Source organism: Armigeres subalbatus, chromosome 2 (assembly GCF_024139115.2).
Source record: "Armigeres subalbatus isolate Guangzhou_Male chromosome 2, GZ_Asu_2, whole genome shotgun sequence".
Lineage (NCBI taxonomy): Eukaryota > Metazoa > Arthropoda > Insecta > Diptera > Culicidae > Armigeres > Armigeres subalbatus.
This window is the reverse complement of record NC_085140.1, coordinates 370,078,314-370,105,248: the sequence shown is the minus strand read 5'-3', so window position 1 is coordinate 370,105,248 and position 26,935 is coordinate 370,078,314. Positions and strand designations below refer to the sequence as shown.

The following is a 26,935-nucleotide window of genomic DNA, read 5'->3' as shown; positions in this document are numbered from 1 at the left end:
AACAGATTCAAATTAATCACAAATCGCATCGGACATCGTTCAACACTATAAATGAGGATATCCCACAACAAATGTACGCATGATTTGACATAAAATACTTTCCGTTTTCCTTTTGCGAGCAAAATATCACAAGTCAGTCAAAAAGCCGCTTGGTGCAATTTGGCTGAACCCCGACCATATATGCATAAAACAAGAAAAAAAACTAGCACACAAACAAAAATACCAATGTATTAAAGATTTTTCACAACATTCTGGCGAATAAAAGTTAGAAACAAAAAGCTTCTTGGAAGAAGAATACATCATCATTATTCGTTTATTTTACACAATACTAATTACAGATACTTTGCACAAAATTATTTACGGTGACAAACAAGTGCAAACCGAAGTAGAGAAACATAAAGAAAACTTAGGATCTAATTTCGAAGATGCTGCTCCTATGCGGCAACGGAAGTGAAAACTGCTGCGCGCTAATTTGAACCCAAACTCAATAAACCACGGCGAATTAATCGGAGGTATCGTGGATCTGATTCTAAGATGCTTCATCCAATCGAAAGATTCTCGAATGCGATTCTATTTTCTGCGTATGGTTTTATTTGTTATTACGAACTGCTAATTCAATCGTCGATTAAATGATTCGGATTCGAAATAAATGGTGAAAAAGTTCCATGATGCTTTTCAATTATTCAGACAGAAACGAAAATAAATGACCCAGCATTTATTGAACAATATTTAACACCCCTTTCCCTAGTTCTCTAAATCTACTTTGGGCTGTCATGAAGTCTAAAAAGGTTTTCTATTGGTCGGAACGCTGTGTCATTCATAGATGTTCCTTTCTTGGATTGGTTGGCATTGATTTTTTTTCACGCGACATTTTGTTTCACTGGCAGATACGAGAAACGGTAGAAAGACAGAAGTGGTTGTAGGTTTACGTGTTGTTGTTTTCCCGGGGTTCCAGGCGGGGTCGTTTCCTGAGGGTATCGTTGGAGCCATCGTTTCCGTGTTCCCGCTTTTTGGGCGCATTCTGTAAAGTATAAAAATGAATGTTTAATTGAATGTATATTGTTTTAGCAAACATATTTAAAATAATGATTACTTTTTTGTCCCATTGTTGATGAAGATAACGTAGAAGAATATTCTTTTTTTCAGTCACTATCACTGTAGAAGAGAAAATGAAAAAAAAAACGTTAGTACTCTCATATGATTTTAGTCGGGGCAAGATGGGTTACGGGGTAAGATGGTCAGGGCCGTTTTTGAGCATCGTATACATTTTAATGTTAATTTGGTTCTACTTTATTGTCACTCGATTTGATGATGAAATTTCATTATGGAAGAGTATGACAAGGTAAATTATTTTTCAGCATTGTTTCTTTTGCGAAACATAAAACTTTTGCTTTCTATAAAACGTATAATCTCGTCGAGCAATCTAAAATTAAAACATTTTAAGTAATATAGTGAAAGTATTATAAGGGGCAGCAGGGACTATGTCCAAGGGCTTGACGATCCCTCCCCAGGCCATCTGCGAGTTGTGGCGCCTGCCTAGGATGTGGTGGGGTTTGACAGTGGGCCCTGTTAAACCTCTATAAAAAGCTGCATGTATCCGCAAGTAGGCTCCGCCAAAGCGACAGTGTGCCGCTCAAAGCGCACAAGCCCAAGTCCTGGTGTTAGGTGGGACGCTAAACAGCCCTAACACGACGGCCCTCCGACGAGACAGGAGGTTTGCGCAGGCCCAATAAGCCGCCTTTAATAACGACTATTACGAACGACATAGAAGATAATACGACTCGATACAATCGGCAACGACCTGGGCGACGAATAAAGGATCACGATGGGAAGCTTGGAACATGGAACTGCAAGTTGCTAGGCTTCGCAGGTTGCGACAGGATAATCTACGATGAATTACATCCCCGAAACTTCGATGTCGTAGCGCTGCAGGAAATCTGCTGGACAGGACAGAAAGTGTGGAAAAGCGGGCATCGAGCGGCTACCTTCTACCAAAGCTGTGGCACCACCAACGAGCTGGGAACCGGCTTCATAGTGCTGGGAAAGATGCGCCAACGCGTGATTGGGTGGCAGCCAATCAACGCAAGGATGTGCAAGCTGAGGATAAAAGGCCGTTTCTTCAACTATAGCATCATCAACGTGCACTGCCCATAGATCGGTCATCGGACCTGATAGTCTGCATACCGCATCGAACGACAATGACCAACGATGCATAAACTTTGCAGCCTCCCGCGGAATGGTAGTCCGAAGCACTTTCTTCCCTCGCAAGAATATCCACAAGGCCATATAGAAATCACCTAATCAAGTAACGGAAAACCAAATCGACCACGTTCTAATCGATGGTAAATTCTCCTCCGACATCACGAACGTACGCACTTACCGCAGTGCGAATATTGAATCCGACCACTACCTCGTTGCAGTATGCCTGCGCTCAAAACTCTCGACGGTGTACAACACGCGTCGAAGTCGGACGCCGCGGCTTAACATTGGGCGGCTACAAGACGGTAGACTAGCCCAAGAATACGTGCAGCAGCTGAAAGTGGCACTTCCAACGGAAGAGCAGCTAGGCGCAGCATTTCTTGAAGATGGATGGAGAGATATTCGATCCGCCATTGAAAGCACCGCAACCGCTGCACTAGGCACGGTGGCTCCGGATCAGAAAAACGACTGGTATGACGACGAATGTGAGCAGTTAGTTGAGGAGAAGAATGCAGCATGGGCGAGATTGCTGCAACACCGCACGAGGGCGAACGAGGCACGATACAAACGGGCGCGGAACAGACAAAACTCGATTTTCCGGAGGAAAAGCGCCAGCAGGAAGATCGAGACCGTGAAGAGACGGAGGAACTGTATAGCACTAATAACGCACGAAAGTTCTATGAAAAGTTGAACCGTTCACGTAAGGGCCACGTGCCACAGCCCGATATGTGTAAGGACATAAACGGGAACCTACGAACGAGCGTGAGGTGATCCAAAGGTGGCGGCAGCACTACGAAGAGCACCTGAATGGCGATATGGCAGACAACGGTGGCGGTATGGTAATGAACCTAGGAGCACGCGCGCAGGACATGCGACTTCCGGCTCCGAATCTCCAGGAAATCCATGAGGAGATCGGCCGGCTGAAAAACAACAAAGCCCCTGGAGTTGACCAACTACCAGGAGAGCTGTTTAAACACGGTGGTGAAGCACTGGCTAGAGCGCTGCACTGGGTGATTACCAAGGTTTGGGAGGATAAGGTTCTGCCGCAGGAGTGGATGGACGGTGTCGTGTGTCCCATCTACAAAAAGGGCGATAAGCTGGATTGTAGCAACTACCGCGCAATCACATTGCTGAACGCCGCCTACAAGGTACTCTCCCAAATTTTATGCCGTCGACTAACACCAATTGCAAGAGAGTTCGTGGGGCAGTACCAGGCGGGATTTATGGGTGAACGCTCTACCACAGACCAGGTGTTCGCCATACGTCAGGTATTGCAGAAATGCCGCGAATACAACGTGCCCACACATCATCTATTTATCGACTTCAAAGCCGCATATGATACAATCGATCGGGACCAGCTATGGCAGCTAATGCACGAAAACGGATTTCCGGATAAACTGATACGGTTGATCAAGGCGACGATGGATCGGGTGATGTGCGTAGTTCGAGTTTCATGGGCATTCTCGAGTCCCTTCGAAACGCGTAGAGGGTTACGGCAAGGTGATGGTCTTTCGTGTCTGCTATTCAACATCGCTTTGGAGGGAGTAATACGAAGGGCAGGGATTGACACGAGTGGTACGATTTTCACGAAGTCCGTCCAGTTATTTGGTTTCGCCGACGACATTGATATCATGGCACGTAGCTTTGAGAAGATGGAGGAAGCCTACATCAGACTGAAAAGCGAAGCTAAACGGATTGGACTAGTCATCAACACGTCGAAGACGAAGTACATGATAGGAAGAGGCTTAAGAGAGGTCAATGTGAGCCACCCACCACGAGTTTCTATCGGTGGTGACGAAATCGAGGTGGTTGAAGAATTCGTGTACTTGGGCTCACTGGTGACCGCCGATAACGATACCAGCAGAAAAATTCGGAGACGCATAGTGGCTGGAAATCGTACGTACTTTGGACTCCGCAAGACGCTCCGATCGAATAGAGTTCGCCGCCGTACCAAACTGACTATCTACAAAACGCTTATTAGACCGGTAGTTCTCTACGGACACGAGACCTGGACGATGCTCGTGGAGGACCAACGCGCACTGGGAGTTTTCGAAAGGAAAGTGTTGCGTACCATCTATGGTGGGGTGCAGATGGCGGACGGTACGTGGAGGAGGCGAATGAACCACGAGTTGCATCAGCTGTTGGGAGAACCATCCATCGTTCTCACCGCGAAAATCGGAAGACTGCGGTGGGCCGGGCACGTAGCCAGAATGTCGGACAGTAATCCGGTGAAAATGGTTCTCGACAACGATCCGACGGGAACAAGAAGGCGAGGTGCACAGCGGGCAAGGTGGATCGATGAGGTGGAGGACGACTTGCGGACCCTCCGCAGACTGCGTGGTTGGCGAAGTGCAGCCATGAACCGAGCTGAATGGAGATGAGCGATTCCAAGCAACAGCATCAAAATTTAAGAAAATTTTTAATTCATGATTTTCTATTGAGTTGAAACTTTGCACAGTTTTTCAATTTCATCTAAATCGTCATTTTTCGATATCAAATCTTCATATTGAGTCACGACTAACTTTTCAAAAGGGTGTATGTGAAAATGGTTCAAAAATATTTAAAAAGCTGCACAGCAAAAACGGAATGTTCGATTGTTATGATTTTTTCAGCAAAGTTAGACAACTAAATGGTGATTCTTAAGAAAATGCGCACAGTAAAAAAAATTTTTTTTTGCCTTTAAAAATATCATTTTTGTCACAAAAACTCAAATATCTCAAAACCCTATCTTTTTTCGAACGTAATTTTTTTAGGGAAAACGGTCCATTATATTAGCTATCTACCATAAAAATTTGGTGATGGTAAACTAATAAACAAAAAAGTTATGACATTTCAAACATTTCACAATTTTCACATATAGTAAACAAAAAAAATTTTTTTCAAGAATCGCAGTTTGATGCTGATTTTATTGTTAAGGGCCTTGCGTGAGTTAAACAAGTTGTTTGTATGATATTCCATATTTATGTATTCATCGATATTATGTATATTATATGTATAAATATTATATGTATAAATAAAAAAAAATGAAAATCCTAAGTATTAAATTAAATGTGGCAGTTACACAATGTTGTTATAGAAACTCTAAGAGTTTTGGGTTTGAATTTTGGTATGGGTTATGATATCATGAAAACAGTTTATTAATACTTATTTTTTATTTATTTTTATTCAAATTTTTTAAAATATCGAACACTTTTGAATTATTATCAGCACAGTTTGAGTATAGTTTTGCTTTAATTTTATTTTCCGACAATGGAATGAAACAGTGAAATTTTTGGGTTCCTTGGATCGTTTTCGCGTTATTAAATTGCTCGCTGAGCTCTGAAGCCTTTATTTCGTACTCTTCAGTAGTAGTAAAACAAAATGATAATTTGGTTAAATCTTTTCTTTTCTACGATTTGCCCAATCAAAAAGTTCTTTCGCAGTTTTAATTGGATGCTCACGTTCTTTGGCTAAACTTGCTCTTGTGGCCATGCGCTTTATTGTTCCTCCAATAGCATCACAAGGACCTTTGCCATGTGATGTAGCAAAAATGCCATTCTGCATCAATTCCGTACATTGATTTAAATTGACATAGGCTCGAAAAATTCTTACGATTTTTGTACTGCGACGCTGCTCCATCAGACATGAAATATATCTTTTTGACTTCTTTATGCTTATCAACGCGTAAAAGTTAATCATTTTTTCAATGAACAAGTTTACGGATACTGAATCGTGTCTTAAATCTTCGGAAATTATAATAAAACTTAAGTGTTCAATTTGCGTACTTCCATTAAAATAAATAACGAATGGATGAATTGTAGCTTGTTGTACGTTCCAGTGATGGGACTGCACTTCATCTTGCAATACAAAGCTGTAATTTTCAGAAAAATCACAAATGACTAAAAATTCACCATTTTGTAATGTATTTTTCGTATTTTTTAAAAAGCTGGATTGTTCTGTTTTAATGAAATCGTGAGGGATTAAACTTTCTAATTTCAAGGGATGACACAAACTCATCTACAGGTTTTACAATAGTTTCTATGTCACACCTATCCGTGGTCACCCATTGCTCAAATGATAACTGATCAATATATTTTTCTTCAAACTCAGCGAATAAAGTATTTTCCAATGATGAAGAATCTGGACAATCCGAACAAGATCGTAGATAGCAATTTGATGTTGTATTTTCACACAAAAGACTACCAGTTAACATTTTAATATCCTTTGTTAAATTGATTCTTTTCAAACTATGTAAAATAAGATTAATATTCTCATGGGTTGTGCACACACACACATTATGTGTTCCTGAATTGGAAAGAAGCTTACATTGCCTTGGCCGAAGGCTTGCAAATGAGGAAAACCTATTTTAATATTATCGTGAATTTCCTTGAAGCGTGTGTACGCTTCTTTCAAAATCGTCATCATTAATCGTTTTTGGATTGCTTGACGCTTTCCATCTTTTTTACTGATACATAATCTTTTTGACCAGGCATAGCTCGACTTACTTCATCATCTTCAAAATATTGAACTACTATTTCTTTTGTCTCATCTGTTAATGCAGTACTAGACCTAGTATTTTTGGTTGAAAGACAGTTATTCTTCAATTGTTTTGCCTCTTTTACTGTATTTCTATTGGTTTTGAACTCATCAATGGCACCACGAACTTGGCAGCATCGACAAAATCAATAATTTTTCTTTCCTTGTCGTGGCTGCATTCGAGAACCTTTCCTTCATATTTATAATTACCTCATCGTAGTCTGTATTTTCCACATCATCAGGTCCCTAATTTGAAGAGGTTTCTTCGTACAGCTTCGTTTATTTCACGGTATTTTTCTCCGGGTAATAAACGTAGTCCATCTTACTCCATTTAATCAGAGTCACTTTTATCCCAGCTATGCCCTCGTTAAAGCGTTCGATGTTGACCTTTTGGATACACTCATCTTCCGATTGATTTGTTGAAACAGATTTCGCTGATGGTACGGTGGCAAGGCTCTCAGCACTTAATACTTCTGGTAATTCCTCAGTTGTTGTCGATACATCTGGCAATTCCTCAGTTGCTGTCGTTTTCGAACTTCCTGCGCTCTGCTCAACCGATGATATACAGATTGCTCTTTTGTCAACGTTTAGACGGCAGGACGTGCAAATGCGTAAATTTGTATTCAATGTGGACATTGGAGCATAACCAGTCGCTTTCAGTTTATCTATGGTGCTTTCGGTGAGATTTCGTAACTCTTTTGAACACTTTTTTCCATCAAACGGCCTACAACAGTTGAGAAAGCGGCTACTCATGTTGTTCGTAATATTTCAATAAACAAAATCACTTTTAAGTTTTTACTGACTAGTTTGGTGTCATTTGCTTGACTGAAGAAAAAATTACTATAAGATCTTTAACAACCTTAGTAGTAGTAATTTTTTGCTTTTCGTGAAACATTGTCATGGTATGTACCTATCATGCATTTGTTGTTGTTGAAGATACCCGTTTCCTCCCGATCATAAAGTCTATTCTCTAAGAGGTATATTTTTGCAGGTAAACTATAGACGTACACGTGTATATAAATCTTTGATTTTGCAGCTTTTGTCTTAAAAATAACATTTCTGATATGTTTCTATCAACGTTATTATCAACAGGTTTCAACACTATTAAAAGAATTTTTCGCCAGTCACGTGCAATGAAAATTATGACACTATCAATACTTTTGATCACAACACTGGATCGTGTCTAAGTTTCTTATAGATGCTATGAATAATTAAATCAAAATATCATGAAAACAACTTGTTTAAATCACGTCCCTTAACAATAAAATCTGCATCAAACTGCAATTCTCGAAATAACTTACACAGAAAATTTTTTTTACTAAATGTGAAAATTGTGAAATGTTTGAAATGTCATAACGTTTTTGTTTATTAGTTTACCATCACCAAATTTTTATGGTAGATAGCTAATATAATGGACCGTTTTCCTAAAAAATTACGTTCGAAAAGATAGGGTTTTGAGATATTTGAGTTTTGTGACAAAAATGATATTTTTAAAGGCAAAAAATTTTTTTTACTGTGCACATTTTCTTAAGAATCACCATTTAGTTGTCTAACTTTGCTGAAAAATCATAACAATCGAACATTCCGTTTTTGCTGTGCAGCTTTTAAATATTTTTGAACCATTTTCACATACACCCTTTTGAAAAGTTAGTCATGACTCAATATGAAGATTTGATATCGAAAATGACGATTTACATGAAATTGAAAAACTGTGCAGAGTTTCAAATATTTTCGAAATGGTCGCTCAGGATCGACTGACATGCCCCGTGGAATGCCTCGTCTTTTATGTGCAGCACAGGCCACTCCGGCCTTAGTCTGATGATAAATAAATAAATAAGGTTAGAACCCCCTGCTAATAATAGAACAAAACCTGCCAAAGCCGTCTTTCCCCCTATGTCGTTCAACCGAAAAACTATTTGATAGAAGCCTACCCGAGCAAAGCTTAAGAGCAAGTCGATAACTCGTTTTAATGCTGTGAAATCATCGATTATGTTTACTTAATTGGATATCTTTTTTGTCGTTTTAACGGTTACAATAACAAACCGTAATATCAGAAACATCTTACTGTGACATCAAATCAAAAACTATTCTTGCTGTCGATGAGAACAAAACGAAAACTAATTTTCATATTGGTTTTCGATAACAAAATAAGTATACAGTTTGATGTCATATCATTCAATTTAGTAATATACAGCAAAATGAGATCAAAATATGTGATGATTTATACATATTTGAAAACAAATTATTAGTTAATTTGATGTTAAAACCAAAATATGTTTTCTATATTTCTATAAAGGGGAAAAGACGGCTTTGGCATGTTTGGTTCTATTATTGTCAGGGGGGTTTCTGTCGACCAAATTTTATGAAATTTGGCCACAATATTCTTTGATATGCAAAGAATATTTAGGCCACATTTGAGCAAAATCAGTCATAAAAAAAACCCCTGACAATAATAGAACAAAACCTGTCAAAGCCGTAATTCCCCTATCTCATTATGTTTTCAGAATTAGCTAGGATATCTAGCCTAAAGTTATTTGGCCGAGAATGTCATTTGGTCTAAGAGTTCCTTTGGGTGGAAAATCGAGAATATTTCCTTCGGCCGAAATGGTCTTTTGGTAGAAAGGGCCATTTGGCCGAAATGGACATTAGGCCGAAAGTGTCGTTCGGCTGAATTTATCATTTTGAATATTTTCAAGATAATAATGGCAGAATCGTTTGAATTTTGCCTCAAAATTTTGATGAAAGATTTCCAGTTTTTCCAGAATATTCATTGAAAATTATTGTTAGATTTTCCACGGAAACTGCTTTCAAGTTTCGAGAACTCTTTGGAATTACCAAGAGGAGCTCTTTGGATATACCAAAAAAAATTGTTTGAAATTTACATGAGAATCTTCTTACAAGCATCTCTTCAGAGTTTTCATGGGAAGTTGTTCCAAATTTCTACAGGAAAATATTCGAAATATCCACGGAAAGTTCCTATTGAGTTTCTGTTGAGTATTCTTTGAAATTCATACAGAAAATTGTGAATGGTAAAAGAGATGCTTCAATGTTGACTTTCTCAATCTAGATTAACCCTTAAAAGACTGGGACGACACTTCGACCATACTTTTGGTCATAACTTATGATGCCGTGGGCCGATTTTCGGAATTTATATAGTTTTACAAAGGGGAATAGCAGCACTTTCAAATGCCGTTACGAAATTCCGGTTCGTAGATTCCCGTCCGGAGAAATAACCGGAAATGTAGGGGACACCTCGCATATTTCCATATATCAAAGGTCATATTTTAATTGTAGTCAATAGTATTCTAATAAAAATAGATCAAATCGACAATTATATTAATATATGATTGCCGGGAATCGATATTTGTGAATCAATAGACTTATATTGACAACTACGTCCACTATTCCGGGACCGGAATCACCGGTATGTGGTTCCGGAGGACCAAATCAAAATTTCAGAGAACCATACCATGCGACACATCAAATTACATTGCCGCAACGAGATATGACCAACGAAAGTGTAATCGGACCGTTTTGGACACATGTGACCACTCTGGCACAGGTTCCGGTAAGCCACTATCCGGTTCCAGAGGACCAAATCAAAATATCTGAGAACCATACTATGCGACACATCAAATTACACTGCCGCGACGAGATATGGCCAACGAAAGTGTAATCGGACCGTTTTGGACACATGTGACCACTCTGGAACAGGTTCCGGTACGCCACTATCCGGTTCCGGAGGACCAAATCAAAATTTCAGAGAACCATACCATGCGACACATCAAATTACACTGCCGCGACGAGATATGGCCAACGAAAGTGTAATCGGACCGTTTTGGACACATGTGACCACTCTGGAACAGGTTCCGGTACGCCACTATCCGGTTCCGGAGGACCAAATCAAAATTTCAGAGAACCATACCATGCGACACATCAAATTACACTGCCGCGACGAGATACGGCCAACGAAAGTATAATCGGACCGTTTTGGACACATGTGACCACTCTGGCACAGGTTCCGGTAAGCCACTATCCGGTTCCAGAGGACCAAATCAAAATTTCAGAGAACCATACCATGCGACACATCAAATTACATTGCCGCAACGAGATATGACCAACGAAAGTGTAATCGGACCGTTTTGGACACATGTGACCACTCTGGCACAGGTTCCGATACGCCACTATCCGGTTCCGTAGGACCAATTAAAAATTTCAGAGAACCATACCATGCGACACATCAAATTACACTGCCGCGACGAGATACGGCTAACGAAAGTATAATCGGACCGTTTTGGACACATGTGACCACTCTGGCACAGGTTCCGGTACGCCACTATCCGGTTCCGGAAGACCAAATCAAAATTCCAGAGAACCATACCATGCGACACATCAAATTACACTGCCACGACGAGATATGACCAACAAAAGTGTAATCGGACCGTTTTGGACACATGTGACCACTCTGGCACAGGTTCCGGTACGCCACTATCCGGTTCCGGAGGACCAAATCAAAATTCCAGAGAACCATACCATTCGACACATCAAATTACACTGCCGCGACGAGATATGACCAACGAAAGTGTAATCGGACCGTTTTGGACACATGTGACCACTCTGGCACAGGTTCCGGTACGCCACTATCCGGTTCCGGAGGACCAAATCAAAATTCCAGAGAACCATACCATTCGACACATCAAATTACACTGCCGCGACGAGATATGGCCAACGAAAGTGTAATCGGACCGTTTTGGACACATGTGACCACTCTGGCACAGGTTGCGGTACGCCACTATCCGGTTCCGGAGGACAAAATCAAAATTTCAGAGAACCATACCATGCGACACATCAATTACACTGCCGCGACGAGATATGGCCAACAAAAGTGTAATCGGACTAATAAGAATAAGAATTTGAGGGAGCAACCGTATAATTTCCGGAATATTTTGAGGATTTTCAAAACATTCTTTTATAAATCTGTGGAGTTTTTTATTTTTTTACGGACACTTGTTCTCTCTTTACCTTTCGGAGACCAGTAAGATATAGTGTTTATTAAATATTTGTAACGGCCACTGACTTACTAAGTCAATGCCACAATGCATTGAAATTCCAAAACATGGATAGCTAAAAATTCAAGCTTTATTCACTTGGTGGTCAATACAATTTCTCATGTACTAGTCATTCACTAAGTAGCAGCTACAAGTTGTACGGTTACCCTGCTCATGCTCATGATATGTTGTTTCATTGTCCCTGTATCTTTGATACACTACCATCTGGTGGGTTCCATACTACAGCTCATCCATATTTTGATATTGTCTTCCAGATCTCGAGCTAGTATGTGCATTTTGGCTACATTGAAAGGTCAAATGAGCCCAAAACGCTTCAATTGCAATTCCTGAAATTTCGATTCGATGGTTCTCAGCACTTTTTATTTGGTCCTCTGGATAGTGGCATACCGGAACCTGTGCCAGAGTGGTCACATGAGTCCAAAACGGTCCGATTACAATTTCGTTGGCCATATCTTGCTGCGGCAGTGTAATTTGATGTGTGGCATGGTATGGTTCTCTGAAATTTTGATTTGGTCCCCCGAAACCGGATAGTGGCGCACCGGAACCTGTGCCAGAGTGGTCACATGTGCTCAAAACAGTCCGATTACTCTTTCGTTGGCCATATCTTGTCGCGGCATTGTAATTTGATATGTCGCATGGTATGGTTCTCTAAAATTTTGATTTGGTCCCCCGAAACCGGATAGTGGCGCACCGGAACCTGTGCCAGAGTGGTCACATGTGCTCAAAACGGTCCCATTACAATTTCGTTGGCCATATCTCGTCGCGGCAGTGTAATTTGATGTGTCACATGGTATGGTTCTCTAATATTTTGATTTGGTTCTCCGGAACCGGATAGTGGCGTACCGGAACCTGTGCCAGAGTGGTGACATGGGTCCAAAACGGTCCGATTACAATTTCATTGGCCATATCTTGTCGCGGCAGTGTAATTTGATGTGTCGCATGGTATGGTTCTCTTAAAACTTTGATTTTGTGGCGTACCGGAATTTGTGCCGGAGTGGTCACATGTGTCCAAAACGGTCCGATTACACTTTCGTTGGCCGTATCTCGTCGCGGCAGTGTAATTTGATGTGTCGCATGGTATGGTTCTCTGAAATTTTGATTTTGCCCTCCGGAACCGGATAGTGGCGTACCGGAACCTGTGCCAGAGTGCTCACATGTGACCAAAACGGTCCGATTACACTTTCGTTGGTCATATCTCGTTGCGGCAGTGTAATTTGATGTGTCGCATGGTATGGTTCTCTGATATTTTGATTTGGTCCTCCGGAACCGGATAGTGGCGTACTGGAACCTGTGCCAGAGTGGTTACATGTGTACAAAACGGTCCGATTACACTTTCGTTGGCCATATCTTGTCGCGGCAGTGTAATTTGATGTGTCGCATGGTATGGTTCTCAGAAATTTTGATTTGGTCCTCTGGAAACGGATAGTGGCTTACCGGAACCTGTTCCAGAGTGGTCACATGTGTCCAAAACGGTCTGATTGCACTTTCGTTGGCCATATCTCGTCGCGGCAGTGTAATTTGATGTGTCGCATGGTATGGTTCTCTGAAATTTTGATTTGGTCCTCCGGAACCGGATAGTATCGTACCGGAACCTGTGCCAGAGTGGTCACATGTGACCAAAACGGTCCGATTACACTTTCGATGGTCATATCTCGTTGCGGCAGTGTAATTTGATGTGTCGCATGGTATGGTTCTCTGATATTTTGATTTGGTCCTCCGGAACCGTATAGTATCGTACCGGAACCTGTGCCAGAGTGGTCACATGTGTCCAAAACGGTCCGATTACACTTTCGTTGGCCATATCTCGTCGCGACAGTGTAATTTGATGTGTCGCATGGTGTGGTTCTCTGAAATTTTGATTTGGTCCCCCGGAACCGGATAGTGGCGTACTGGAACCTGTTCCAGAGTGGTCACATGTGTCCAAAACGGTCCGATTACACTTTCGTTAGCCATATCTTGTCGCGACAGTGTAATTTGATGTGTCGCATGGTGTGGTTCTCTGAAATTTTGATTTGGTCCTTCGGAACCGGATAGTGGCGTACTGGAACCTGTTCCAGAGTGGTCACATGTGTCCAAAACGGTCCGATTACACTTTCGTTGGCCATATTTCGTCGCGGCAGTGTAATTTGATGTGTCGCATGGTGTGGTTCTCTGAAATTTTGATTTGGTCCTCTGGAACCGGATAGTGGCTTACCGGAACCTGTGCCAGAGTGGTCACATGTGTTCAAAACGGTCCGATTATACTTTCGTTGGTCATATCTCGTTGCGGCAATGTAATTTGATGTGTCGCATGGTATGGTTCTCGGAAATTTTGATTTGGTCCTCCGGAACCACATACCGGTGATTCCGGTCCCGGAATAGTGGACGTAGTTGTCAATATAAGTCTATTGATTCACAGATATCGATTCCTGGCAACGGTCCGATTACACTTTCGTTGGCCGTATCTCGTCGCGGCAGTGTAATTTGATGTGTCGCATGGTATGGTTCTCTGATATTTTGATTTGGTCCTCCGGAACCGGATAGTGGCGTACTGGAACCTGTGCCAGAGTGGTTACATGTGTCCAAAACGGTCCGATTACACTTTCGTTGGCCATATCTTGTCGCGGCAGTGTAATTTGATGTGTCGCATGGTATGGTTCTCAGAAATTTTGATTTGGTCCTCTGGAAACGGATAGTGGCTTACCGGAACCTGTTCCAGAGTGGTCACATGTGTCCAAAACGGTCTGATTGCACTTTCGTTGGCCATATCTCGTCGCGGCAGTGTAATTTGATGTGTCGCATGGTATGGTTCTCTGAAATTTTGATTTGGTCCTCCGGAACCGGATAGTATCGTACCGGAACCTGTGCCAGAGTGGTCACATGTGTCCAAAACGGTCCGATTACACTTTCGTTGGCCATATCTCGTCGCGACAGTGTAATTTGATGTGTCGCATGGTGTGGTTCTCTGAAATTTTGATTTGGTCCCCCGGAACCGGATAGTGGCGTACTGGAACCTGTTCCAGAGTGGTCACATGTGTCCAAAACGGTCCGATTACACTTTCGTTGGCCATATCTTGTCGCGACAGTGTAATTTGATGTGTCGCATGGTGTGGTTCTCTGAAATTTTGATTTGGTCCCCCGGAACCGGATAGTGGCGTACTGGAACCTGTTCCAGAGTGGTCACATGTGTCCAAAACGGTCCGATTACACTTTCGTTGGCCATATCTCGTCGCGGCAGTGTAATTTGATGTGTCGCATGGTATGGTTCTCTGAAATTTTGATTTGGTCCTCTGGAACCGGATAGTGGCTTACCGGAACCTGTGCCAGAGTGGTCACATGTGTCCAAAACGGTCCGATTATACTTTCGTTGGTCATATCTCGTTGCGGCAATGTAATTTGATGTGTCGCATGGTATGGTTCTCGGAAATTTTGATTTGGTCCTCCGGAACCACATACCGGTGATTCCGGTCCCGGAATAGTGGACGTAGTTGTCAATATAAGTCTATTGATTCACAGATATCGATTCCTGGCAACGGTCCGATTACACTTTCGTTGGCCGTATCTCGTCGCGGCAGTGTAATTTGATGTGTCGCATGGTATGGTTCTCTGATATTTTGATTTGGTCCTCCGGAACCGGATAGTGGCGTACTGGAACCTGTGCCAGAGTGGTCACATGTGTCCAAAACGGTCCGATTACTCTTTCGTTGGCCATATCTTGTCGCGGCAGTGTAATTTGATGTGTCGCATGGTATGGTTCTCAGAAATTTTGATTTGGTCCTCTGGAAACGGATAGTGGCTTACCGGAACCTGTTCCAGAGTGGTCACATGTGTCCAAAACGGTCTGATTGCACTTTCGTTGGCCATATCTCGTCGCGGCAGTGTAATTTGATGTGTCGCATGGTATGGTTCTCTGAAATTTTGATTTGGTCCTCCGGAACCGGATAGTATCGTACCGGAACCTGTGCCAGAGTGGTCACATGTGTCCAAAACGGTCCGATTACACTTTCGTTGGCCATATCTCGTCGCGACAGTGTAATTTGATGTGTCGCATGGTGTGGTTCTCTGAAATTTTGATTTGGTCCTCCGGAACCGGATAGTGGCGTACTGGAACCTGTTCCAGAGTGGTCACATGTGTCCAAAACGGTCCGATTACACTTTCGTTGGCCATATCTCGTCGCGGCAGTGTAATTTGATGTGTCGCATGGTGTGGTTCTCTGAAATTTTGATTTGGTCCTCCGGAACCGGATAGTGGCGTACTGGAACCTGTTCCAGAGTGGTCACATGTGTCCAAAAGGTCCGATTACACTTTCGTTGGCCATATTTCGTCGCGGCAGTGTAATTTGATGTGTCGCATGGTGTGGTTCTCTGAAATTTTGATTTGGTCCTCTGGAACCGGATAGTGGCTTACCGGAACCTGTGCCAGAGTGGTCACATGTGTCCAAAACGGTCCGATTATACTTTCGTTGGTCATATCTCGTTGCGGCAATGTAATTTGATGTGTCGCATGGTATGGTTCTCGGAAATTTTGATTTGGTCCTCCGGAACCACATACCGGTGATTCCGGTCCCGGAATAGTGGACGTAGTTGTCAATATAAGTCTATTGATTCACAGATATCGATTCCTGGAAACGGTCCGATTGCACTTTCGTTGGCCATATCTCGTCGCGGCAGTGTAATTTGATGTGTCGCATGGTATGGTTCTCTGATATTTTGATTTGGTCCTCCGGAACCGGATAGTGGCGTACTGGAACCTGTGCCAGAGTGGTTACATGTGTCCAAAACGGTCCGATTACACTTTCGTTGGCCATATCTTGTCGCGGCAGTGTAATTTGATGTGTCGCATGGTATGGTTCTCAGAAATTTTGATTTGGTCCTCTGGAAACGGATAGTGGCTTACCGGAACCTGTTCCAGAGTGGTCACATGTGTCCAAAACGGTCTGATTGCACTTTCGTTGGCCATATCTCGTCGCGGCAGTGTAATTTGATGTGTCGCATGGTATGGTTCTCTGAAATTTTGATTTGGTCCTCCGGAACCGGATAGTATCGTACCGGAACCTGTGCCAGAGTGGTCACATGTGTCCAAAACGGTCCGATTACACTTTCGTTGGCCATATCTCGTCGCGACAGTGTAATTTGATGTGTCGCATGGTGTGGTTCTCTGAAATTTTGATTTGGTCCCCCGGAACCGGATAGTGGCGTACTGGAACCTGTTCCAGAGTGGTCACATGTGTCCAAAACGGTCCGATTACACTTTCGTTGGCCATATCTCGTCGCGGCAGTGTAATTTGATGTGTCGCATGGTATGGTTCTCTGAAATTTTGATTTGGTCCTCTGGAACCGGATAGTGGCTTACCGGAACCTGTGCCAGAGTGGTCACATATGTCCAAAACGGTCCGATTATACTTTCGTTGGTCATATCTCGTTGCGGCAATGTAATTTGATGTGTCGCATGGTATGGTTCTCTGAAATTTTGATTTGGTCCTCCGGAACCACATACCGGTGATTCCGGTCCCGGAATAGTGGACGTAGTTGTCAATATAAGTCTATTGATTCACAGATATCGATTCCTGGCAATCATATATTAATATAATTGTCGATTTGAGCTATTTTTATTAGAATACTATTAACTAGAATTAAAATTTGACCTTCGATACATGGAAATATGCGAGGTGTCCCCTACATTTCCGGTTATTCCTCCGGACGGGAATCTACGAACCGGAATTTCGTAACGGCATTTGAAAGTGCTGCTATTCCCCTTTGTAAAACTATATAAATTCCGAAAATCGGCCCACGGCGTCATGAGCTATGACCAAAAGTATGGTCAAAGTGTCGTCCCAGTCTTTTAAGGGTTAATTAAGACGATAAGTTTTTTGTATCCTTTATTAGAGTGATTTTATTGCAGGGAGAGATCATCACTAAACGGTTAGTGTGGCATAGCCAACTTTAAAACATCGGAAAAAATGCTCGGAATTTTCGAATTTTTTTTTTATTTCTTCAGAAATTTTTTTCTATTTTCGATTAGAAGTTCTTGGTAAGTTACATGGACCAAAAGCGACAGACGGCTGAACTGGTAATATGGCCGTAAAAGCCGTTTGCCCTAACAAGTTGTCCAGCCGAAATGATTGTTGACCAAAAATGCCATTTGCAATAAATATTTTTTTCACGGAATGGACCATTTGGCCGAAAATGTCATTTGGTCCAACGGGTATATGACCAAATTTCAATTACTGAACCGCGTACTGGACGGGTGATATAATCAGAAATGGCCATTTGTTTGGTGAAATGGTCTTTTTGTATATTGCCCATTGAACAAAATTCCGTGGCCTCTCTCAGGGTGGCCACTGAAACTCGATTTTCAAATTCCCGGTTTTTTCCCGCTTTTCCCGGTAATTTTTGTCAAATTTTCCCGGTTTTAATTTAACTTGAAAAAAATCAGGGTAAGAGTTTTTATACCTTTATACTTAAATTATTAATAAACTAATTTGAACAAAGATTTAACCCGAAGACAATTTTCGTTTCCGACCGAAATAATGATTCAGTTTTCTAAAAAAAAAAGATTTAAACACATTTTAGGCAATCAAAACATTCGATTCGTAATTTATTCAATTTTACTTTTTTAATTTCTAGAATTATTGTCTAGAAAGTAAATCCTGGATTTTTTATTGAAAACTTTGAACGTTCCCATTCAATATTAGTATATTGAAATGTTCTAAGCTATGGAACCTATTCATTATTCCCCGTGTAACAAATTAGGAAACTATCTTTTTCACTTTTTCATATTAGGTTAGTTGTGGAAAAATACTAAACTATGACGAGCTCGGTGGTCTAGTGACTACCGCTTCGCCTTATAAGCAGGTGGTCGAAGGTTCAATTCCAGACTCGTCCCTTTCCTAATTTGTATTTCTATCTTAGTTATTTCTGTGTTTTACGTTCCACCAAAACGATTCCTACTGTTAAATCCTTCCACACTAACAATTCCAAAACCTCCCGTGGTACCTATGAGAGGTCGTAGAGTTCTCTGCATCTTTCTTAAGTAGGTGTCCAACTAGCCTTCCTTCCCCCTCCTCAGGATTCACAAAGGCGTGGCTAGGACAGATCTCGTCTATTGGAGAGTACATTGCTTTCATCTAACAGATGGTGATTAGTCCCAAATCAATATCTGTGGTAACGGATGAAAGTGATGCTACTCTCATACAGTAGTCTTGGCTTGTACCAGCTACGATTTGTGCGAATTGTTCAATGCTAATGCTAGTTGTGAAAAAATACAAAACTAAATATATTTTACTCTTTAGAATATTACAAACATATTCACGAAGTATTAAAAAATTACCATTTTGAATGATTTGTAGAATTTTCAAATATAATTCCAAACAACTCTTGAGCATGTGTGAAAATATATATTATTTACCATATTCATTTTTTTCGAATTCTGTGCAATTGGAAATTACATACAAATAACAGAAGTACATACAAAGGCAAACTTGGACATTAGAAAAATAACTTAAAATTGAAAACATTCATTTGAAAAAATGAATATTTCGATATTCGATTCTATGCTTTTATGTCTTATAATATTTATTGTATATGGCCGGGGTAAATTACTCATATTTTTGCCCAAGTTTTTGTTTAACTGATTTAATTAATTACAAGTCGTTTAGGTCCTATTCTAAAGGATATCCCTCAACCCCATAACTGAGGATATCCTACAACAAATGTACGCATACGTATAAAATATCGCAAGTCAGTCAAAAAGCCGATTACTCGAAATTGGAATCAAAATGATCTAGAGGCAAATGGATCTGGAAAAAACTACTAATTTTTTATACCTCACACATTATGTACTAAAATAAAATAACTCAGTTAGAATGCGATTGAATAGTGAAATCTGAAGAGTAAATCATTCCCTTTATATCATCTTCATTAAAAACTTTGAAGAATTTTGAATGTAAGTTGTCCAAAATTTATTTTTTCCCGGTTCATGTTCTGAATTCCCGGTTTTTCCCGCTTTTTTTCCCGGTGTCTTCAATTTCCCGTCTTTTTCCCGCTTTTCCCGTTTTTCCCGGTTCAGTGGCCACCCTGCTCTCTATTTTAAAGTCAATATTGACCTTTAAGCCAAAAGACATCTAATCAGGTACCATTTAGCAAAACTAAACGTTTCACGGAAACTGTTATCAGGTCAAAACTGGTTTGACCTAAACTATAATTTGGCCGAAAGCAATGTACAGTCAAAAAAAAATTTGGTCGGACTTATAAAAAGTTGTTTATCGTAACAGGTCATTTGGATCAAAAGTCGATTGACCGAATGCGCACGGATACAAATTTCATTCAATTGGTTCAAAAATATACATGTTTATTTCCAAAATGGTAATGTTATGCGTTGCTTCCGTATTGAGTGGTGTGCCCTTGAAAACGCGAGTACTTTTAAATTTGGATTCCGTGAGCATTGTCCTTAACAGCATTCAATGTTTGTTGGGATTGGTCACTCGTTATTATTATCAAGAAACTGATCAAAGTAGCCAGGATTCCCATCGAGGAATTTTCAGGAATTTAGTTGGCCATTACAAATCTCGCACTTAGTTTCATAGGGGCGTAACTGTATTGATCGATTTCTCTTAATCGATTTTATATTTTGTTAATAATTTAATTGTTTCAAAAGCTACAATCGTGAGTATTGATTCTGATGCAATATACAATCATCCTTTATCACACCAAATCATAAAATCGGCGCCGAGCTAGCAAAATTTGCTGCAATAATAAAAAGAAAGGATCGACGAAGAGAAATTGATCAATTCAGTTACGCCCCTATGATACTAAGCGCGAGAAATAAATCATCCTTTGCGAATAACTTAAGTTAGACGAAGTATTGATTTGGTATCTGTTATTTAATATCTTCAGAATAGCTAGGACGAACTATCTAAAATGACCATTTTACGGACGTTCCGGATTATCCGGAAGGCCGTCTGGTGGCCACCTGCAGTCATAGCAGAGTAAGAACTGTGTATTATCTGATATCACCATCAGAAATGGTTTAGAAAAAAATGCGCTGGTCTTGGACAAATTTTCAATGAAATAAATTAATAATTCCACGGTGTGCCTGTGACCGTTATTAACGAAAAAAATGTCCATCCATTCTGAACTCGTCTTTCGAAAGATATAATATCCGAGCGTCTGATATGAAAATTTCAAAATATTTCAGCTAGGGAATCGAAAGTTATAGCAGTTACAAATTTAATGATTTTTGCGTTCGATATTTCCCTAATATGCAACCATATATACCGTGAATTTCCTCCTGACTACATCCAAATAAATTATCACTTTGCACTTTAATCTCCTAATCATACCAAAGTGAGAATATTGTCTATGACAAACAAGTAACTACACTCAGTATGATGATTCTGCTTTTATTAGAATACCGCGCTGAAACAGTTTTGTCTTTCATGGGTACTGAGTAGTTAGTAAGACTAGTAACCAACATTTAAACAACAATTTATCATTTGTTGTCAGTTCAGTGGCGTAGCCAGGGGGGTGGTTTTGGGCATAAAACCCCCCCCAGAGACAACATTTTTAGAAGAAATTTTTTTTTTCGAAAAAAAAAATGTTCAGAAAACCCCCCCCAGACCAATTTTCTGGCTACGCCACTGTGTCAGTTATACAACCATCATCCAGTTCGATTCAAGCAGTGGTACGAAAACGAGTTCCATTTGGAAAAAAATGGGAAATGCTAGATCACAAGAGGAAAACCGCCTTTTCCGAGAACGGTAGACGTAAAAAGTATATATGCACCACTTCGGAACGTCTCAACAATTTAACTGACTTGCTGAACTACGATGCATTTACTTCATAAATTAACTGCCACAGGGAATACTAGTATCCGACTTATGGAACGTACACACGGTCAAGCAGTTTGACCAACATTGACTCCACCTTTCGTTTATTCCAACATCCATCAAGTTTTACCAACAACGGCACGAACAATCAATTTATTAGACCAACAATATCACACACGAACGACCGAAAGGCAAACTTGAACACCAACCACCAAAAAATATATGGGGGTTTGTGCACTACTTCACTACAAATGCTCAAACATGTTCGGCGAACCTTGACTCCGCCCTAGAGATGTTTTCAAACCCGAAACCAGACCCAAACCCGACGGGATCGGGTCGGTTTGAGTTTGCACTTAACTTTCACTTACTCAGAGATTGAGTAAAATTGTTGCTATCTCTTTTTTCTCATGGAAATTTTACTCAGTTTCCGTCAAAAGCGGGACTACTCATAGCTATGAGTTATCCTGCTTTTGGCGAAAACTGAGTAAAATTTCCGTGAGAAAAAAAGAGACGGCAATACAATTTTACTCAGTCACTGAGTAAGTGAAATTTAGCGTGTGGGAAATTAGTACAATGTCGGGTTCGGGTCGGGTACGGGTTTCAGAAATTATATCTTTCGGAAGACGAGTTCAGAATGGATGGACATTTTTTTCGTTAATAACGGTCACAGGCACATCGTGATTCATTATTGGTCACTTTTCCCCGAGCACCTTAGTCTTTTATTTAGTTATATTTACCCAAACCTTCCATTGAGTCAGTATCATTATCTTCTCAATTGATAAGGAACTATTTTTTTTGCTATTTGGTCAACTGACTGAAATGATAAAATGATATCAAGTTTTTACTCAATGTGTTGTACTTTTTACAACAATGCTAGTCTAGGAAGATTAAAAGAAAACTTTGACTCACGCAGCGGAGGAAGTTAAATAGAGCAATTTGATCTGTACTAATTTTACATTTGAAAAGTTGCTCGGCGGTACGATTTGTTCTCATCAACAATTTCACGTTATCTAAATACAAAAAAAAAAATAGTAAAACCACAGATAACAGACATTGAAGCTAGAACAAATTTTATTGAAAATCCTGTGTAAACTTTTAAATTGATATACGTTGGCCCACTACTGCCATCTACTCAACTGATTGCGGCAGTACCTAAGGATGCAGCTGAATTACAACCGTCGAACGCAGCCAATGCATTTGACAGCCGCAATCGGGCTGCGTTTTCAATAACAATGATTCTTGCGCCATCTCCAATCGATTGCCAAACGCGGTCCCAATTTAAAATACATTTGAATTAACGGTTGAGGATGTTTACACACGTACGGGATGCCAGCCTCAACATCTGTTATCTGTGGTAAAACTATGGCTTATGGTGGTCAAACGGTGTTAACTAAACAAAAAGAACCAACTCTGATGGATGGTTTGCTGCTTGCAGTTGAGTGGGGAATTGCTTTTCAAAAGATTTTTTTCTATTCTATTCTAAGTTCATCACGTATTTTTAAAAGAATAATCTCAAAGTAATCGTTAGGATAGCAGCGAAAGAAAGGAGAACATTTTCCAGAACCAATATCCAGGAAAAGACTGATGATATACATCTTTCTTAAACCGACATAAAGCTCTTTCGATTGTCTGAAAATTTCAAACGATTCTTTTAAATCCCAAAAACGAATTAGGAGATTATGCGACTCCCCCAACTAAGACCCCTGAATTCACAGCGTTGCAAAATGACCCAGGATCAAAAATCACTATGATTAAGGCCGGAACAAATATTATTTTCTTCGTCTGTCACCGCCCCCTTGATTTTTTGTGGCTTTATTTTATTATTTGAGTCCAAATTTGATTGGAAAAATAAATAAAATATTGGGCATTCCTAGAAAATTCTTTAAGAAAACTGATGAGTTTTACGATTTTATCAATTTTTCCATTTATTTTTTATTTACCACCCACTTCGCTATTCAAAGACCAATATGACAAAAAAAGGAAATTCATATTTGTTCTGGCCTAAGTTGTTCAAAACTTGTTATGATTGAACTCGATAAAGTGTTGCAAGTCACCCCTTCTGCGGGATAACTTGCAGCACTCATCATTTTAATTTTTTTTTAATATTTTAATATTTTTGTTGTACATCTTGTTATACGTCTAATCCCTAGTATGAGGACACAATCAAAGTATCATATACTATTAGAATGAATATATCCTTTTATATTAGAATTATGGCGAAAGAAACCTGAAAAGTGTCGCAAGGAGTGACTTGCGATACTTGGGCTCACTGGTTTAACCTTTTGTCTGTGCTCTGGGGTCAATATGACCCCAGGCCACTTTGAGTGGCTGCCATTTTTTTAATTTTCAACCGATTCTCCTAATTTTTGGTAGTTTGGTAAAACTCGCCGAGATCTGTCTCCTAGGTGCAAATTCACTTAAAAAATCTTGAAAATATGCGCTACAGTGTACTTTTTTTCAAAAAAACTTACGTTGTCTGTGTTCTGGGGTCAAATTGACCCCAAATTGAAATTGCTATAACTTTTTTATTGTTTAGCCAATTTAGGATTTTTGGGGCTGTGTCGAAAGATAATTTAATCATCTTTCAGGTCGTAATCCAAGTGTGACTATAGGTGGGTGGCTACATCGCGGGGAGGGGTTTTCGTGAAAAGGGTACAAAAAAAGTGATTTTTCATGCATATTTTACTTATATCTGAGAATACTACCCATTTTGAACTGCACCTTTTCAAAAAGGTTATGCAGGAAGGCGTGTGCTTTGATATGAGGCATTGGTTAGTTTGAAGCTTGGTCGCTAGGTGGCGGTATATTTGAATTCATTACTTTAGACTACTCAAGTAATTCCGATATATGGAATTTTCCTCATTGTAAATATTCTTATCGCACAAATTTGAAATTTGTAAAGATGACGTCTTTAATAAAGTTCGTCTGGTGGGAATGGACTGTCATGTGACGAAATGAATAATTAGGAAATTTACAAATAGGAGGCGCTAGCGGACTTGCAATATTCTTGCATATATGAAATATTGCTTTAGCTTGAGATCCCTCATACCTACACTCAAGTTGTATTCGGCAACATTGTTCAGGATGCCTAGCACTACAAAGCGGTGCTCAATATAATGAGTACGTCTTCCAATTTTTGAATTTGTGCGATAAGAATATTTACACTGAGGAGAATTCTATATATCGGAATACCTTAAGTAGTCCAAAATAATGAATTCAAATATACCACCACCTGGCGGCCGAGTTCTAAACTTATCAACGCCTCATGCCAGAGCACATGCCTTCCTGCATAACCTTTTTAAAAAAGGTGCAGTTCAAAATGGGTAGGATTTTCGGATATAAGTAAAATAATCATGAAAAATCACTGGTTTTATACCCTTGTTCATTAAAACCCCTCCCCAAGATGTACCCGCCCACCAATAGTTAATATTTTAGAACGACCTGAAAGATGATTAAATCATCTTTCGAAACAGCCCCAAAATCCAAAATTGGCCAAGCATTAAAAGTTATAGTATTTCAATTTGGGGTCAATTTGACCCCAGAGCACAGACAACGTAAGTTTTTTGAGCACAGACAGAAGGTTAAAGATAACGATGAACCGTGCTGAATGAAGACAACTGTTAGGGACCTTTCACAAATTACGTAACGCTAAAGGGAGAAGGAGGGATCAAGCCGAACGTTACGATCCATACAAAAAAAATTAAACCTTCCATAACAAAAAGTGTTCCGAGGGGGAGGGTGGCGGTCCAATTTTTTTGTCTTTATTAGCGAGACTTCGGTCCAAAATCATTAAATTAAGTGTTACGTAATTTTAGAAAGAACCCTTATGTACTGCAGATTCCAGCATTAGGCTGATAATGGATAAGGAGGCTTTTTGGATTTGTATTGGATGAGCCACCCTTCGATACATGAGAATCTCATCTGATAATAGAATATTAAGGACATATAGCCTAATGATTAAACTATTTCACCGAAGACTTTGCGAGGCATTATGACCTACCTACCAGTCTAGGGCGGTTCATGGTACACTGAGAGGTTTATCACAAAGACCTACACTGAACATCTAACGGTCTAACGGTAGATTGGCCGAGGCCCGTGGGTAGGTTGATAATAACAGAATAATGATGACATAGTCTTAGTAATACCAATCCTAAACACAAGCGAAAGACTGCTTGGAGCTTGAAAGTCAAATGATAATACAGCGGAGCCTTTTACAGTCAACAGTGATCTGCGAACCAAAAATGATGACTGCTACAATGCTTTCATTTTGGCGAAATAAATCATTTTCGATTTACCTATTGTCTTCTACATAAAACAACAAACGAAGTATAAAAATATTTAATGAAAAGGCTCACCTTAAAAAAAACAAAATAAATTTATAGGTGTACCAATATTTTACTCCTGCAGAACTATTGAACTGTCCTGAGAATACTAAAGACTATTGAGATAGGAATATATCAAAAAAAGGATAAAGATTAAAATGTGAATTTACTAGATCAAACATAACGATAACAAAACACATGTCTTTTCCTGATCTCGATTTGCTTGTTATTTTTCATGCAATTAATAACCAAAATCATACAGAGGCAGAGGGCCATGAAGCAGTCTACGACTTTTTGTCTGATCACGTAAGGACACGACAAACTTTTAGAGAATGAAATGGCAGAATATATATTCAGTAGTACTACCTGAAGTAATTGCAATGTAATCTATACATAAATACATACGTATACATAAATGATATGTATTCCAAAAAAGGATTGCGAAACATGCGTAGCAATCATATTATTAATACACATAGAAAGCAAATTTAAAAGAAATAATTTCGGACATTGCTTACCCTGTTCCGAAGGAATGTCCACCGTCGGGATGTACACCGAAGGTCTCTTGGAGGATGTCTTCACGCCGTTTTCCGTGTTAAACAGCGAAAAGTTTTCCTCATTGTGGCAGGGGAGATCTTTCAGGAAATCGGTTATCGACTGGAATGCAAACAAAGGTTATAAATGCTTCAGATTACATTGAGTTACCCTTAATAGAAAGCTTCCTGGATGGAATGGGGAGTTCATAAATGAAACTCAGCTCTCCTCATTGTCCAGTCAGCATAGATTTTTGTCTCAAATGAAGGTAATTGCGACTCGCTGTTTCGGGTTATTGTGACCGTCTGGCACCGCCACTGAACTCTTACCATATTATCCTAAGGCTGTGGATGACACTGGTTTCGGCCGCAAGCGTATCTGGTCCACGAATATACAATAATTAAATCCAAAAAATAGATGTTAATGAGCTGCTACTTTGTTGACGATTTTCACGTTTGATGGCAGCGCAGGAAGCACACACATAAACGAA

General features: G+C 40.2%; 1 protein-coding gene across 1 annotated transcript; it reads right to left on the bottom strand.

The window, feature by feature from the left end:
* Positions 1–280: 280 nt before the first annotated feature.
* LOC134217220 (DET1- and DDB1-associated protein 1) lies at positions 281–26,935 on the bottom strand. The gene is made up of 4 exons (XM_062695995.1): positions 26,775–26,935; positions 26,430–26,568; positions 1,094–1,155; positions 281–1,021 (listed from the first exon to the last, which is right to left on the bottom strand). The coding sequence occupies exons 1-4, from the start codon at positions 26,775–26,777 to the stop codon at positions 926–928; spliced, it is 300 nt and encodes a 99-aa protein (XP_062551979.1). The 5' UTR covers positions 26,778–26,935; the 3' UTR covers positions 281–925.

Excerpts from the sequence above, each read along its gene's own strand:
- LOC134217220 (XM_062695995.1), bottom strand. Across the intron at positions 1,156-26,429 it reads GGACATTCCTTCGGAACAGG|TGATAGTGACTGAAAAAAAG; the intron begins GTAAGCAATGTC and ends TCTCTTCTACAG. Across the intron at positions 1,022-1,093 it reads ATCAACAATGGGACAAAAAA|AATGCGCCCAAAAAGCGGGA; the intron begins GTAATCATTATT and ends TATACTTTACAG.